The following is an 11,744-nucleotide window of genomic DNA, read 5'->3' on the forward strand; positions in this document are numbered from 1 at the left end:
AGTGCTGTGCACCGTTTCCGTTTCCCATTCGAATGAGGAGAAAGGAATTCGCGCTCCTCAGTAGGGCGAATTGCAGCAGCAAGTCACAATCAGTTGATGTTCGTAGCACGAGTTGGCAAACAGCTGGCTGCAACCAGAATAGCCGCACCCGCTGCCGAATCCTGCTCCATTGAAGCCGCCACCGAATCCACCGCCGAATCCACCACCGCTACCACCGAAACCGCCGAACCCGCCTGGGCCACCACCGCCCCCGTACGGTCCGTTCAATGAACCACAGCAGCACGCATCGTTGTAGGCTTTCTCGTCGCAATAGCTGTACACTGATGCATCGCACAGGGGACAGCCTGGCAGGGAACGGGTCCTTGCAAACGGGTACGGTCGACGGAACCGAGCCGTGTCGAGGACCTCGGCGTCGGATTTGGTCGGAGCTTTCTCTTTCGTCTGCATCACGTCCTTCGAAGGTTTTTCTTTCATCGTGCGATGCGGCTTTGAAGGGTCGTCGGCAGCCACAATGGGAATGTCCGTATCAGCAGCAACCAGCGGCCGTGGAAGAATCAATTGCTGTATGACGGGCGATTGTAGTATTTTCACTGCGACGAAGAGAAATGAAACACGGGGAAGCACTGTAAGTAATATGTTCAGTCTGATTGATGCCTTTGGTGCTGAAACTTGATTCCTATCACTACGGTGCTTGCTGACTACATGATGTTAAGCGAAACAATTAATGCAGCAAAGCAGCGAGATTTAGAATGGCCGTGCGTGGCATGAGTTTGAATTTTGTCACATTTGACTCCCCTACAACATGGTTCACGATTCAGCACAAGGTTTTTGGGAAGGAAATCGACAATCACAAACACACATACAGTGAAAATGGTGTTCTCCTTGTCTCCAATTTTCGGAGCTCAATCTTGCCTGCTGGCCATAAAAGTGCAGTGTTGCTGTTGCACCCACGCTCGCAATGTATCGGACTCTGCTTGGGGATACCGACAGATATGTGTAGCGTGATTAACATTTTAACATTAAAATCGTATCTCCGATTGTGGTAAATTTCGAGCTGTGATTACTAAATGTTTATGGCACGATATGATTGCTTTGTAATGAAGCTTCAATTTTTGCCATATCTAATTTCAAGGCGAGAGTTTGTGTTTCGGGAGTGCTTCGTTTAATAACGGTTGCCATGGTTACATCTCAAGTACCTCGTCGGGGTTTGAGGAACGATCTTAACTGTGCAAATGAACCTTCTTTTCCAGAATGGCGTTACGGCCCTGATATTACAACCACAACTCGTGATGTTTTGGGGAGCACATAGTCTCAGAAGTTTTCTCGAAAAAGTACAACCCTCAAACGTGCATCGATAAACTATCACCACCCTCTGCCGATAGGAGAGATACAAGTATCTTAGTCCCTAATGCCACACACTCCTGACAACGTTTCTACAGCTATGGTTCGTACCGATATTATCAACCGTTGGTATCGTGGCCATTGCCGCGTGGTCCTGAAGCAGCAGACAAACGGTGCCGACAAGCAGCTGCAACGGCAGCGACCGCCGTGGCGGGGTTTCACCCCTTGTCATGGTCCACTTATCAAATGTTTCGACTTCGTGCCCAAGCGCCAATTTCTTGCCACTGACGTCACTAAACGCGCAGAGGACGTACACCTTGTCTTTCGAAAGCAGACGCGGTCACGGCCACGGTGCGTCACCCGCACACCGTGTGGTCAGCTTGTTTCGGCTTCACTTGATCTAGCACGGACGCAGAGACCTCAGAGACCGATGGACACGAGCTGTCGCTATGGACTGATCACCTGGCGGAATGACTGGTTCCGATAATCCTCCAAAGAGCACCTTCCGCGAGATCGAACACCGCCCCGTGAAGTCGGCTCTCACGCCATCGGCTCCGAAGCCAGTCACCCTGCACAGCATCTCCAGTGTGTCCATTCAGAAGACATTCTTGTTGGCCTTTCTCCCCATCGCTCGGTTTCGCTCGTTGTGCTTTCACCGACTCACGTTGTCTCGTTCCGTCTCACGCGCTACCGTTTCCTAGGTCAATCCTGCCTGCCGATTTTGCATTATTTCTTTCGGGGACCACCGCTTTGCACGATCGGGCTGGCGGCCTCCTAAACGATGCGAGATCATGGACCATCCGGTGGGGGGGTACCTGGACATCGCACATGTCCCCGCTTCCTCTCTGTAGTGTTCTCATTTTCCAACGGCCCATCGTGTTCGTTCTTTTGTTGTTGTGTGCCGCGGCTTGGTGTAGCAAGTCGCGTCGCCCACCCGTCGATCGTTCGGAAAGAGCAGGTTCCCGATTAGCGGTACTTTTACCGCCCAACAGATTCACGCTTCGAGGAGATTCCGACCTCCGTAACCCGTCGGCCGGTGTTCGTTGTGGTTTTATTTTTTCAACACACCATCCCCTGAATGCCGGTTGTCTGAAGGAAGGCTTAAGAATGTTAAACTCGTCCGCTCGGAGCAAAGTGGAGCTACCGCTGGGACTCACCAGGGTCCACGTTTTCCCGTCATCCCAATGGTGCCCCTGTGGGGTTCCCCGACGCCCTGATGATCGATCGGTTAATTGAAAATCGTGCGGCCGCGCCGTTCCGATGTACCACACGGAATGGTTTGGCGCTCAAGGCGGTTTCGGAACATGAAATTCAAGCGAGACTTAAGAAATTGAAGCATGTCTCGAATGTGTTACAAGTTCTCAACGCTCACTGTCTAAGACTGTAAGACTTTTTTATCTACACTATTTGTGCTCATATAATATCTTATCCGGTACACAATTCTCACGTAACTCCAATTATTAATTCGCATGTCTCAGAACATCACAAATCAGTTTTCAACGGAACAGAGACATTATTTCTATCTTGTTTACTATACGAACCCTGCAAGCCATTATGGTCATACCTAAAGGTGATACTAAACATTCCCACACTAAAGGAAAAACCCTTTAGATTACGCCATGTACGGGTTAACGGTGATGTTAGCATGCTCATACAGGTAAAAAAAAAAGTAAAAGTACCTTTTTTATGTTCTAGTAAGTTTATTTAAAGTCGCTTCTAGTAAAGAAGTACCCCGTATTTTCTATAAACCTATTCTACATGACCTGAGTGATCAATTCTTAAACTTGCTGTCTGCTTTTATTCCGACGATTCCACTTCATTAGTCTCACTTTTAAGAGCCCCAACTTTATATTTGGTGGCATTTGTACTCTATGTCGCCGTGAACTGTGGTGAAACACTTAGAGCATTGAAAGCTGATAAATAGTTTTACATTTTCTTAAACTGTTTTCAACGGGTGCCGGTCCACAGAATCGACCACAGACATCGGAAACGTTGATGTTTCGGTGGCCAAACGGCGCTAGGCTAAGCTCGCTGTGCGCAAGATTCTCTGGTTAATCACACAACAGTGGCCTCCGATTAGTCTGGGATTAGGGTGATGTCTTGGGTTTGGATGCATTAATCTGTGGATTTACCGGTGGTGCCAGTGCCGTATCTATTTGGTGTCTATTTTGGTTAACGTTAACAACTGTCTTACGATAAAAAAGGAGTTAGTCCGCTCACACGTGAGTGTTCGGCTTTTAGCTTATAAAAGCAGATTATTGCCATTGCCGGTGGCAGTTCCGGACGGACAGCTCCTGTACCAAACACTAGAACCATGAAGTGCGACGCCGTGATCGAGAAAATTAAGGCCCGTGTTGCCGCGATCGACCCAAAGGGACCTCGTAAGGTACTCGGAGTGTTTCAGCTGAACATCGAAGCAGCCGATGGTGTCCACGAAATCGGTAATCGGTTTGCCCGTGACTGTCCGATCATGCATCCCAAACTCACCCGTTCCGCTTTCTGTTAGTTGTTGATCTGAAGGCCCTTACCGTCGCCGAAGGCAAGGCTGCTTCACCGGATGTGGTCATCAACCTGAAGGACGAAGACTTTATCGCTATCGGAACGAAGCAGGTGCCGGTCAAGGATGCTGTGGCCCAGGGCAAGGTGAAGATGACCGGAGATCAGGACCTTTTCCAGGCACTGGTTGATGCGATCTAAACACATAAGACTGAATTTCTGGGCGTCAAAAAATCGTGCAAACAATCAATAAACGACAAGGGTTGAAAATTAACAAACTATTGATCGAAACGAACTCTTCGACAGTGAGTCAAAAATGGATTAAATGAAGTGCCGTGAGCTGTGGACAGATAAGAAGTACACTCTAAAAGCAAGTTGTTTCTACAGAGTAAGTGACTAAAGGAGAGAGAAAAGCGCCTGAAAGATGTGCCAGAAAGGGCTGCAACTGCAGTAAGTAAAGGGTTGGTCCCAATTTTTTTTCTTAAGCGATTGGGGCATTTATCTCGATCATTTGTGTGCATTTCCTGGTTACCCAATGTTTTCCGGAACGGTTTATTGAGCAGTTTATTGGTGTTGAGATTAAGGCTGTCCACTGTTGCTGGTAATTCCCCCAGCGATAGGCTTTGGTTATTTGATCCTGCCTGATGTCGTATTCGAACAAAGGTCAGCGTCCAACTCTGTGGGATTACAAGCAAGGTCCATTTTGGAATGAAACTGAATCTTTTTCCAACACTTACACACTTCTAAAGCATTGAAAATTTGGCAATAACTGGAAAGAAGATAGCAAAAATTGTAACCAGTCACGATACTCGGTACACTAGCCAATGCCAAACTCACAATGAGCTAACCAGATTAGGGTGATTATATTGAAATTATCAATTCGGTTCGCTTATCAACAGCACCGCGAGGGCCAGTGTTGGGTGTGCCTCGGTTTTGATAATTTTTGACTTCATCATCCCCACCTAACAGGCTAATGACTCAACGTGTGCCGTGTGCCGGTTAATCAGGCCCAGTCTCGCCGATCAATAAATGTATTAATGTATGGTTTACCAATCAGTAATGTGATTGGCTTCGCAAATACTAGCAATACTAGCAGCAGCAGTAATGCAGTAAGTAAGAAGTAAGGAAACTAAAACTCGCGTTTGCTTACGCGTCACTGCAAAGTGTGTCTCCTTTCGGATTGGCTGGATTGAGCGTAATCCTGGACAAATTATGAACGCACTAGCTTGACATGCGAATTGACCCGAATGAATGCTCAATTGAAAAGTATCTCTCAATCATTAACACAGAGAGCAGCTCGTTCTGGGACACAATAACACAAGACTGCGTTGCGCCAGCTGAGCAACGCAAAAATATGAGTTAGAGGACATCGCCGACATTAGAAGAGGAAGACCTTACTACGCACATGCCAAGCCGTGGGACGAACTCCGACGACTCTAGTGCTCGGACGAACCCAACTTTGCATACTAACTCAACCGACAGCAACTTTCCGTTGAGTGCACCGGGAACACGAGGAACAATTGAGAACGAATTGGTACAGACCGATGGTCTGGTCGGTCTGGTCAATTCTCGCTCAATAATCCAATTAAAAGAGCTCCACTCGACTTTCGACCACAGTCGCTGACGCTTTCTGCCGGTACCCGTGCCCAAAACACTTCCGTGCATCAAACCGCACCCAGCACCCCGCCTCGGTACTGGCCAAGATAAGATGTCTATCGCTGTGGACGGTGGGTTGCACCCCAGTTGATGTCCGTCCGTTTCCCGATTGTAGACTAATCGTCGGGTCGGGTCGAAGATCTGCACTGGCCAATCTAGTGTTCGCGAACACCTCCGTTCCGGGCTGCCCTTCTTGCCACTGGGAGTTGCGCAAGCAGCCGTCGTCAGATAGATGACGGAGCGATTGAAGGTATAAAACGCGCCCTCGAAGGCCGTCGCGGCCCAATCCTGTGTCGAAGTCTATCGAGTCCCGCTGCCGTCCAGTACGTTCCGCCATGTCGTTGGAGACGGTTATCGAAAAGGTGAAGGCACGCGTTGCCGCCGTCGATCCGAACGGACCCCGCAAGGTGCTGGCCGTGTTTCAGTTCAACATCAAAACGGCCGACGGAGTCGTGCCGTATGGTAAGCAAGGAATGCAACGTTGAGCACGTGGCCCCCCCGGCAGTGAAGTGCATCCGGAGAACATTGTTATCGAATCGTTTTCATTTCCGGTTTTCGTGTTCCATCTCGTGCGGGGATTGATGCCAAACCGATAGTGATCGATCTGAAGCAGTTGAAGGTAGAGAAGGGAACGGCTTCCGATGCGGATGTGACCGTCGGGATCAGCTTGGAAGATCTGGTCGCGGTGAGCGCCAAGACGCTGCCACTGGGTGATGCACTGGCACAGGGAAAGCTGGACATCCAGGGCGATGCCACCATGGCCGCTAAGCTAGCCGAAGTCATCTAGGTCTACAGCGACCGAGAACGATCGCGATCTCTGCGGCAGTTGCCATCACGTTTCAGCTACCCTCGCCTTCCGTTATTCATGGTTTGTAATAAAATTTTCAAAACGTGTTTGTGATAAAAGGCTTTTTTTGGAAACTTTGAACCGAAAGTAAAGGCTACCAAAATGCGCTGTGTGACCAACACCTGTGTGTGATACCATCGGCCTGTTCCCTGTGACCGTGAAAATAAATTCCAAACGTTTTCTCTTAAAACCGCAAAAGCCGTCGTTAAAATTTTCTTCATTTTCCGCTGGAATTGGAAAGAAATTGGCCAATTGGTAAGGTAAGATTCGTAGAAATACACGAAACAATGTTTTTGCTTCCGTCAGAAGCTTCAGGGAAAACATTTGGGAAATCGCAAATAGCGCTTTATTTCTCGACCTGGCGCAGAGGTTTTCGCATGCTGAACCACTTACTAATCTCGACGGGGAAGCAAAGAGAACAGGCAGATCTCTTTCTTATCAGGAGTAATTGGGCTACCTCCGCGGTACTACATGCAGCCCTGTTACAAATGCCGCTGGAACTGGTGCTTTTTCGAGAGGTTTTTAATGCGGAAGCACTTTGTCGACGCAGCTGTCGATGCGAAAAATGGCCGCAAGTATCGGCAAAATCAATTGATTAAATAAAAACACCTTCTCTTTTGAATTAAATCCACTTTATTCGCCGATCTCGTGCAGTTACCTTGGCAGATCAGCTCTCAGAGAAGATCGATTATCGCACCAATCAACGATTAGCATCCGGCCCCTAATCTCCACGGGGAAGTAAAGAGGACAGCTAGATCTCTTTCTAATCAGGAGGAATTGGACTACCTCCGCGGTACTACATGCAGCCCTGTTACAAATGTCGCTGGAACTGGTGCTTTTTCGAGAGGTTTTTAATGCGGAAGCACTTCGTCGACGCAGCTGTCGATGCGAAAAATGGCCGAAAGTATCCGCGAAATTTGTCGGATTGTCGCTTTTTGGAAGCCACTTCAAACCATAGACTTGATGGACGAATACCGCTCATCATGCCCCACGAGTGATGAAGTGAGCCTGAGCCAAGATGACCGCTTTTATAAGTCCTTAAGCGCGACCACAGCTCAGTAGGACTAATATGAAATGCGAATCTACCTCGTGTTTGCAAGAACTGGCAATTCGCTGATAGCAGAGGGCATGTTTTTGCAAGGTCCTCTCCCACACCGCAAACAGACGATCTTTCTGCACGTGCTCCTTCAGCTCACAGCGTTTCGGTTATCAGCCGTTTCGCCCAGTGCACCCCGACTGCAGCGCCGCCGGATTGTTGCTCCTACTGCAGCGCGAGTGTAAACCATGCGCGGACAGATCACGTGTGATCGTCCGTACCTCATCCGCGCAGCGACACCACAATCTAACAGCCGCCACGATCGGGGCGGACGCCATTCACGAATTGGCGCGAAATTTCACGAATCACACGCGGGTGACGCTCTGGCGGGCGAATGTGGGATTGTGTTGATGACAACGGGTAGTGCAATGATAGAGCGCGATCAACACAAAACAACTCAGACACGATGCTGGCCAGTTGTAACAAGGACCTGGCCGCGGATGGTGATCTCGGTGGCTAGTGGGTAAAACAGCGTGCGGCGCGGTCGGCACGGATTGTGCGAACCGACGGACATTATGAATCCGATTCTGTGCGATTTTATAGCCGGTTCCTTCGGTGGTAAGTGTAGTAGCTGTAGCTACAGCAGCGTAGTGTCGCAATGGCGTTGTGCCTTCATCCGTTGTCCGTTGCATGGTAAAACTCGTCCCAGGAGCCTGCGGACTGTTGGTCGGTCACCCGATGGACACGGTGAAAGCGTGGCAACAGAATTCAAACTACGGCATGGGCAGCGCCATGTACAACATCATCATTCGCAATAACGGGGTGAGTAGGCCGTGGGGTGTCCGTTGATGTCCGTTGATGTCACGGTCAGCGTGCGTATACTGGGGTGTTCAATAAGTTCGGAGCCTAGTATTTTTGTTTTGTTATATTGGTACACTCTTCGTACGAACATTTGTGTCACAGTGATTTTTACAACGGAAAAAATCAAGTATCGTGCAGTGATTGAATTTTTATTTTTAGAAGGTTTAAAAGCAAAGGAAATTTATGAACGAATGTTGAAAGTGTGTAAGGACTCTTCGCCTTCGCCAAAGACAATCCACGTCAAAATCACCCAAAATCACTCAAAACACTTGAAATCGTAGAAAAATACAGGATATCGTATTGGAAAATCGTCGAATGACTGAAAAAGATTTAGTACAACGCTAAATAATACAGTGTATTGAAAACTATCAAAACGTATTTTTCTTATCGAGGCTCCGAACTTATTGAACACCCCAGTATGCTGACCCTCGACCCATCGTCTGACTCTGCCGTGGCCACCGTCGGTGGTACAGGCACGGAAGCGGGCGTGTGTTTATTTCCGTTGGGGCCGGTGCCAAATATAACCACTGGCCACTGGCGTCGGTCGTGATGGTCAGGGTCTCGCGTGGCCGTTAGCCATCGCTTTCCCCCCGCACACAAACACACTCATCGCTCGTCGTTCCCTTTCCCCACAGCTGAGGGGATTCTACCGCGGGATGTACTTCCCGCTCATCTCGAACGGTGCACTCAACTCGATCGTCTTTGCTGTCTACGGCTCCCAGTTGCGGTACTTACAGAAACAGTAAGCATAGCCACGTCCATACCGCGTACAACCTGCTGATCCTTTTTCCGATGGCCGTAGCACCCGTTCGGATCGACTGCGGAAAGCGTACTGGAGAAAGCACGTGTTTATCGCCGGTTCCGTCGCCGGGCTGGCGCAAGTTTTTCTCGCCTGCCCGATCGAGGTGGTCAAGGTGCGGCTGCAGACACTGTCCTGTGAGTATCGCGAACGTTGGAGTCCCCGAAAGGACCTTCAGATGTACATTTAATGCACTGGTCTGGTCTTCATTCGGTTGCCCTGGTGCACTGCTATACTCAATTCAGTACCCAATTTGCTTTCCCAATTCAAGTTATCGGGCATCCATGGGCCTGCCTGAAGGACATCTTCCGACGCGAGGGCATGTCGGGCATCTACCGGGGCATCACGCCGATGATGTTCCGCGATGTACTTCCGTACGGCGTGTATATGTACGTGTACGAGTACATGCTCGAGATCGAGCAGCGGCTGCACCGGCTGAGCAAGGATCGTGCGGCCGGGGCAACGATCGGTGGCGCACTTCAGGCGTCACTCATTGCGACGGCTGGCGCCGTCGCCGGCGTAGCTTCGTGGATGTTTATCGTGCCGTTCGATGTGGTGAAAACGGTGATGCAGGCGGAAACGGATCCCACCGTACACAAGAGCATGATGCACTGTTTCCGGTCGTTGATCAAGGTGCGCGTGCGTCCGATCGTGCAATTCGCCTACTTTGTACCGATTGTTTTCCGTTAACCCACAGAAACACGGATGGCGTTCACTGTTTCGGGGCAGCTGGATGATCATCGCCCGTGCGGCCCCCGTCAATTCGGCCACCTTCCTCGCGTACGAGTATTGTCTCGAAAAATGTCAACATGTGTTCAACGCGGCGTCGTGAAGTGCTTCCGTTTCTCAGGCGGGCCATCGGATCCTACTGGTGCTACAGTGTCGGCCTCCTTCGGAGAATTGCTACGGGGACAGAGATTGGACGGACTCGACATAACTCGACGATGTATTTTAAGTTCAAACTATCATAAGTATTTATACGTACGGTTAATAAATGTTGCATGTTGTCCGTCGGTCGGCAGCGTATACAAACCCGTCCACGTTTGGTCTGTGCCGCTTAAGAGTTGCTCATCCGGAACCGGCTCCGAAATCAATTTTCTCCGCTGTCGCTTTCTCGCTTTGTTTCATATAATTTTATTTTCCTTATATAGATTTTTTTGTTTGTTTTTAATAATTATATAATATTATTTTTCATTACTTTTTTAAACACTTTAGTTTTACTAACATTTTATTTGTTTCCGTTTTTCTCTGTCTCCTTCTTCGTTTCACCTTTGCTCCGGGTTGCTCGCTCACTCTCTCTCTCTCTCTCTCTCTTTCTTTCTCTCTCTGTCTGTGCCGCGTGGCTGCACAGTTTTTCGGTCTCTCAGTTTTTTTTTTCGGTCACTATTCCCGTGTTTACTGCAATCTCACTTTTACCATTTCAATCTTGCAGTTTGGTTTAGTCCACTCACCACCTTGCAGCGTTTGGGCGTTCAACAAGTTTTGCACGGCTTACATGACTACTACTGCTGCTTCCTGCACACTATAGTGCGCCGCTGCTTCCGGTGCTTTCCGCTTAATCGGCTTGCGGTAGGCAGGCTCTTTGCTGTCGCGTTTCCTGTTATCTGGCGTGTTGCTTGCCCCCCTGGTTGCATCATGTACATCGTTTCTTAAGGGCGTGTTTGTTTCGGTTCATACTATTGTTATTTTCCTTCTCTTTCGCGCCAGCTTTCATCGGCTCACGGTTTGTTCTTTTCGCGTCTATCATTGTTTGTATTTCTTATTTTGTTTTTGTTTTGTTTATCTGTATATACTCTTTCTGTTTCCCACTGCTCACACCAACATGCGATCTATAGTGTTACGTCGGTGTTAATTCTGTCGGCTATCTGTGTTCTCCACCTGATTATTATTTTTTTCGCTTTTGTTGCCTCTATTTTCTTTACGCACCTTCTCTATACAGTGTCATTCTTTGTTTTGCATGTGAACGCCACGTTGGAGTGTTCTTCTATGCTTTTGCTTTGTTTTACTACTTTTTTATCATCGGCACAGCATTCTTTCTACTAGCAAAGCAGGCCACTACTAATAGCCTGGTGTATGAGTGCTTTGTTGTTCTCTTCCCATCACTCCGCGTTTGGCGCGAAACTCTACAGAAACTATGCTTGGGGGTTTACACGTGTGTACAGAGTGTGTTGTCACTGATAACGGGAAGGTGATGGCGCCGATCTTGCTCATGATGTGCCGCTTATCGTGTGCTCATCTGTGTATGTGTGTGTGCGTGTGAGCATACTTATTGATTTGGACTTCTAGGTTCCAATAAGTGACTGTTACTGCACACAATTACCACACTGTCGCACTACATACAACTGACTGATTGGTCTCACTTTCAGCTTTTCTGATGTTTCAATTTCTTTCGACAAACAAAATTTGTCCTTTTCTTCCTCATTTCGATTCACACACACACACTTTGAGACGCACACTTTTTTGTTTATTTTTAGTATACGCTGTCGTTTTATACGTTGTTGATTTTTTACTTCTTTTTACAATCGCTCCTCGCTTTTAACCCTAATTCTACAACAAAGCACAACTGCTTCATTTTTCTTTGATTCTACATCGGCGCACGGTACCTGGTTCTGCTCTCTTCCTGCCGTGGTGAACGGTTCTGGCCGCTGCAGTTCTTGACTCCTGCGAGTGTGTTATGTGCACCGCGTTGTACCCAGCATGGCGGCCAT

The 11,744-nt window shown here is 48.5% G+C and overlaps 4 protein-coding genes across 4 annotated transcripts; 3 read left to right on the plus strand and 1 right to left on the minus strand.

Annotated features, from left to right (window-relative positions):
• Nucleotides 1-57: 57 nt before the first annotated feature.
• On the minus strand, nucleotides 58-1,573 carry LOC131207441 (dnaJ homolog subfamily C member 7 homolog). Its single transcript, XM_058200053.1, has 2 exons — nucleotides 1,453-1,573; nucleotides 58-590 (listed from the first exon to the last, which is right to left on the minus strand). The coding sequence occupies exons 1-2, from the start codon at nucleotides 1,571-1,573 to the stop codon at nucleotides 58-60; spliced, it is 654 nt and encodes a 217-aa protein (XP_058056036.1).
• Nucleotides 1,574-3,655: 2,082 nt separating this feature from the next.
• LOC131211020 (non-specific lipid-transfer protein-like 1) lies at nucleotides 3,656-4,038 on the plus strand. The gene is made up of 2 exons (XM_058204357.1): nucleotides 3,656-3,782; nucleotides 3,848-4,038. The coding sequence occupies exons 1-2, from the start codon at nucleotides 3,656-3,658 to the stop codon at nucleotides 4,036-4,038; spliced, it is 318 nt and encodes a 105-aa protein (XP_058060340.1).
• A 1,717-nt stretch (nucleotides 4,039-5,755) lies between these two features.
• Nucleotides 5,756-6,385, plus strand: LOC131210660 (uncharacterized). The gene is made up of 2 exons (XM_058203939.1): nucleotides 5,756-5,955; nucleotides 6,090-6,385. Exons 1-2 carry the CDS (start codon nucleotides 5,829-5,831, stop codon nucleotides 6,278-6,280), a joined length of 318 nt encoding a protein of 105 aa, XP_058059922.1. The 5' UTR covers nucleotides 5,756-5,828; the 3' UTR covers nucleotides 6,281-6,385.
• Nucleotides 6,386-7,857: 1,472 nt separating this feature from the next.
• On the plus strand, nucleotides 7,858-10,041 carry LOC131210138 (solute carrier family 25 member 45). Its single transcript, XM_058203342.1, has 6 exons — nucleotides 7,858-7,994; nucleotides 8,086-8,198; nucleotides 8,873-8,979; nucleotides 9,040-9,173; nucleotides 9,308-9,669; nucleotides 9,734-10,041. Exons 1-6 carry the CDS (start codon nucleotides 7,952-7,954, stop codon nucleotides 9,866-9,868), a joined length of 894 nt encoding a protein of 297 aa, XP_058059325.1. The 5' UTR covers nucleotides 7,858-7,951; the 3' UTR covers nucleotides 9,869-10,041.
• Nucleotides 10,042-11,744: the final 1,703 nt, after the last annotated feature.

The sequence above is a fragment of the Anopheles bellator genome, chromosome 2 (assembly GCF_943735745.2).
Source record: "Anopheles bellator chromosome 2, idAnoBellAS_SP24_06.2, whole genome shotgun sequence".
NCBI lineage: Eukaryota > Metazoa > Arthropoda > Insecta > Diptera > Culicidae > Anopheles > Anopheles bellator.

Bases quoted from the DNA above. Each gene is read 5' to 3' on its own strand.
- LOC131211020 (XM_058204357.1), top strand. From the start codon at position 3,656: ATGAAGTGCGACGCCGTGATCGAGAAAATTAAGGCCCGTGTTGCCGCG. The intron at 3,783-3,847 runs GTAATCGGTTTG...GCTTTCTGTTAG, and splicing joins CGATGGTGTCCACGAAATCG to TTGTTGATCTGAAGGCCCTT.
- LOC131210138 (XM_058203342.1), top strand. From the start codon at position 7,952: ATGAATCCGATTCTGTGCGATTTTATAGCCGGTTCCTTCGGTG. The intron at 8,199-8,872 runs GTGAGTAGGCCG...CTTTCCCCACAG, and splicing joins TCATCATTCGCAATAACGGG to CTGAGGGGATTCTACCGCGG. The intron at 9,670-9,733 runs GTGCGCGTGCGT...GTTAACCCACAG, and splicing joins GTTTCCGGTCGTTGATCAAG to AAACACGGATGGCGTTCACT.
- LOC131207441 (XM_058200053.1), bottom strand. From the start codon at position 1,573: ATGACAAGGGGTGAAACCCCGCCACGGCGGTCGCTGCCGTTGCAGCTG. The intron at 591-1,452 runs GTACGAACCATA...TCTTCGTCGCAG, and splicing joins ACCAACGGTTGATAATATCG to TGAAAATACTACAATCGCCC.
- LOC131210660 (XM_058203939.1), top strand. From the start codon at position 5,829: ATGTCGTTGGAGACGGTTATCGAAAAGGTGAAGGCACGCGTTGCCGCC. The intron at 5,956-6,089 runs GTAAGCAAGGAA...CCAAACCGATAG, and splicing joins CGACGGAGTCGTGCCGTATG to TGATCGATCTGAAGCAGTTG.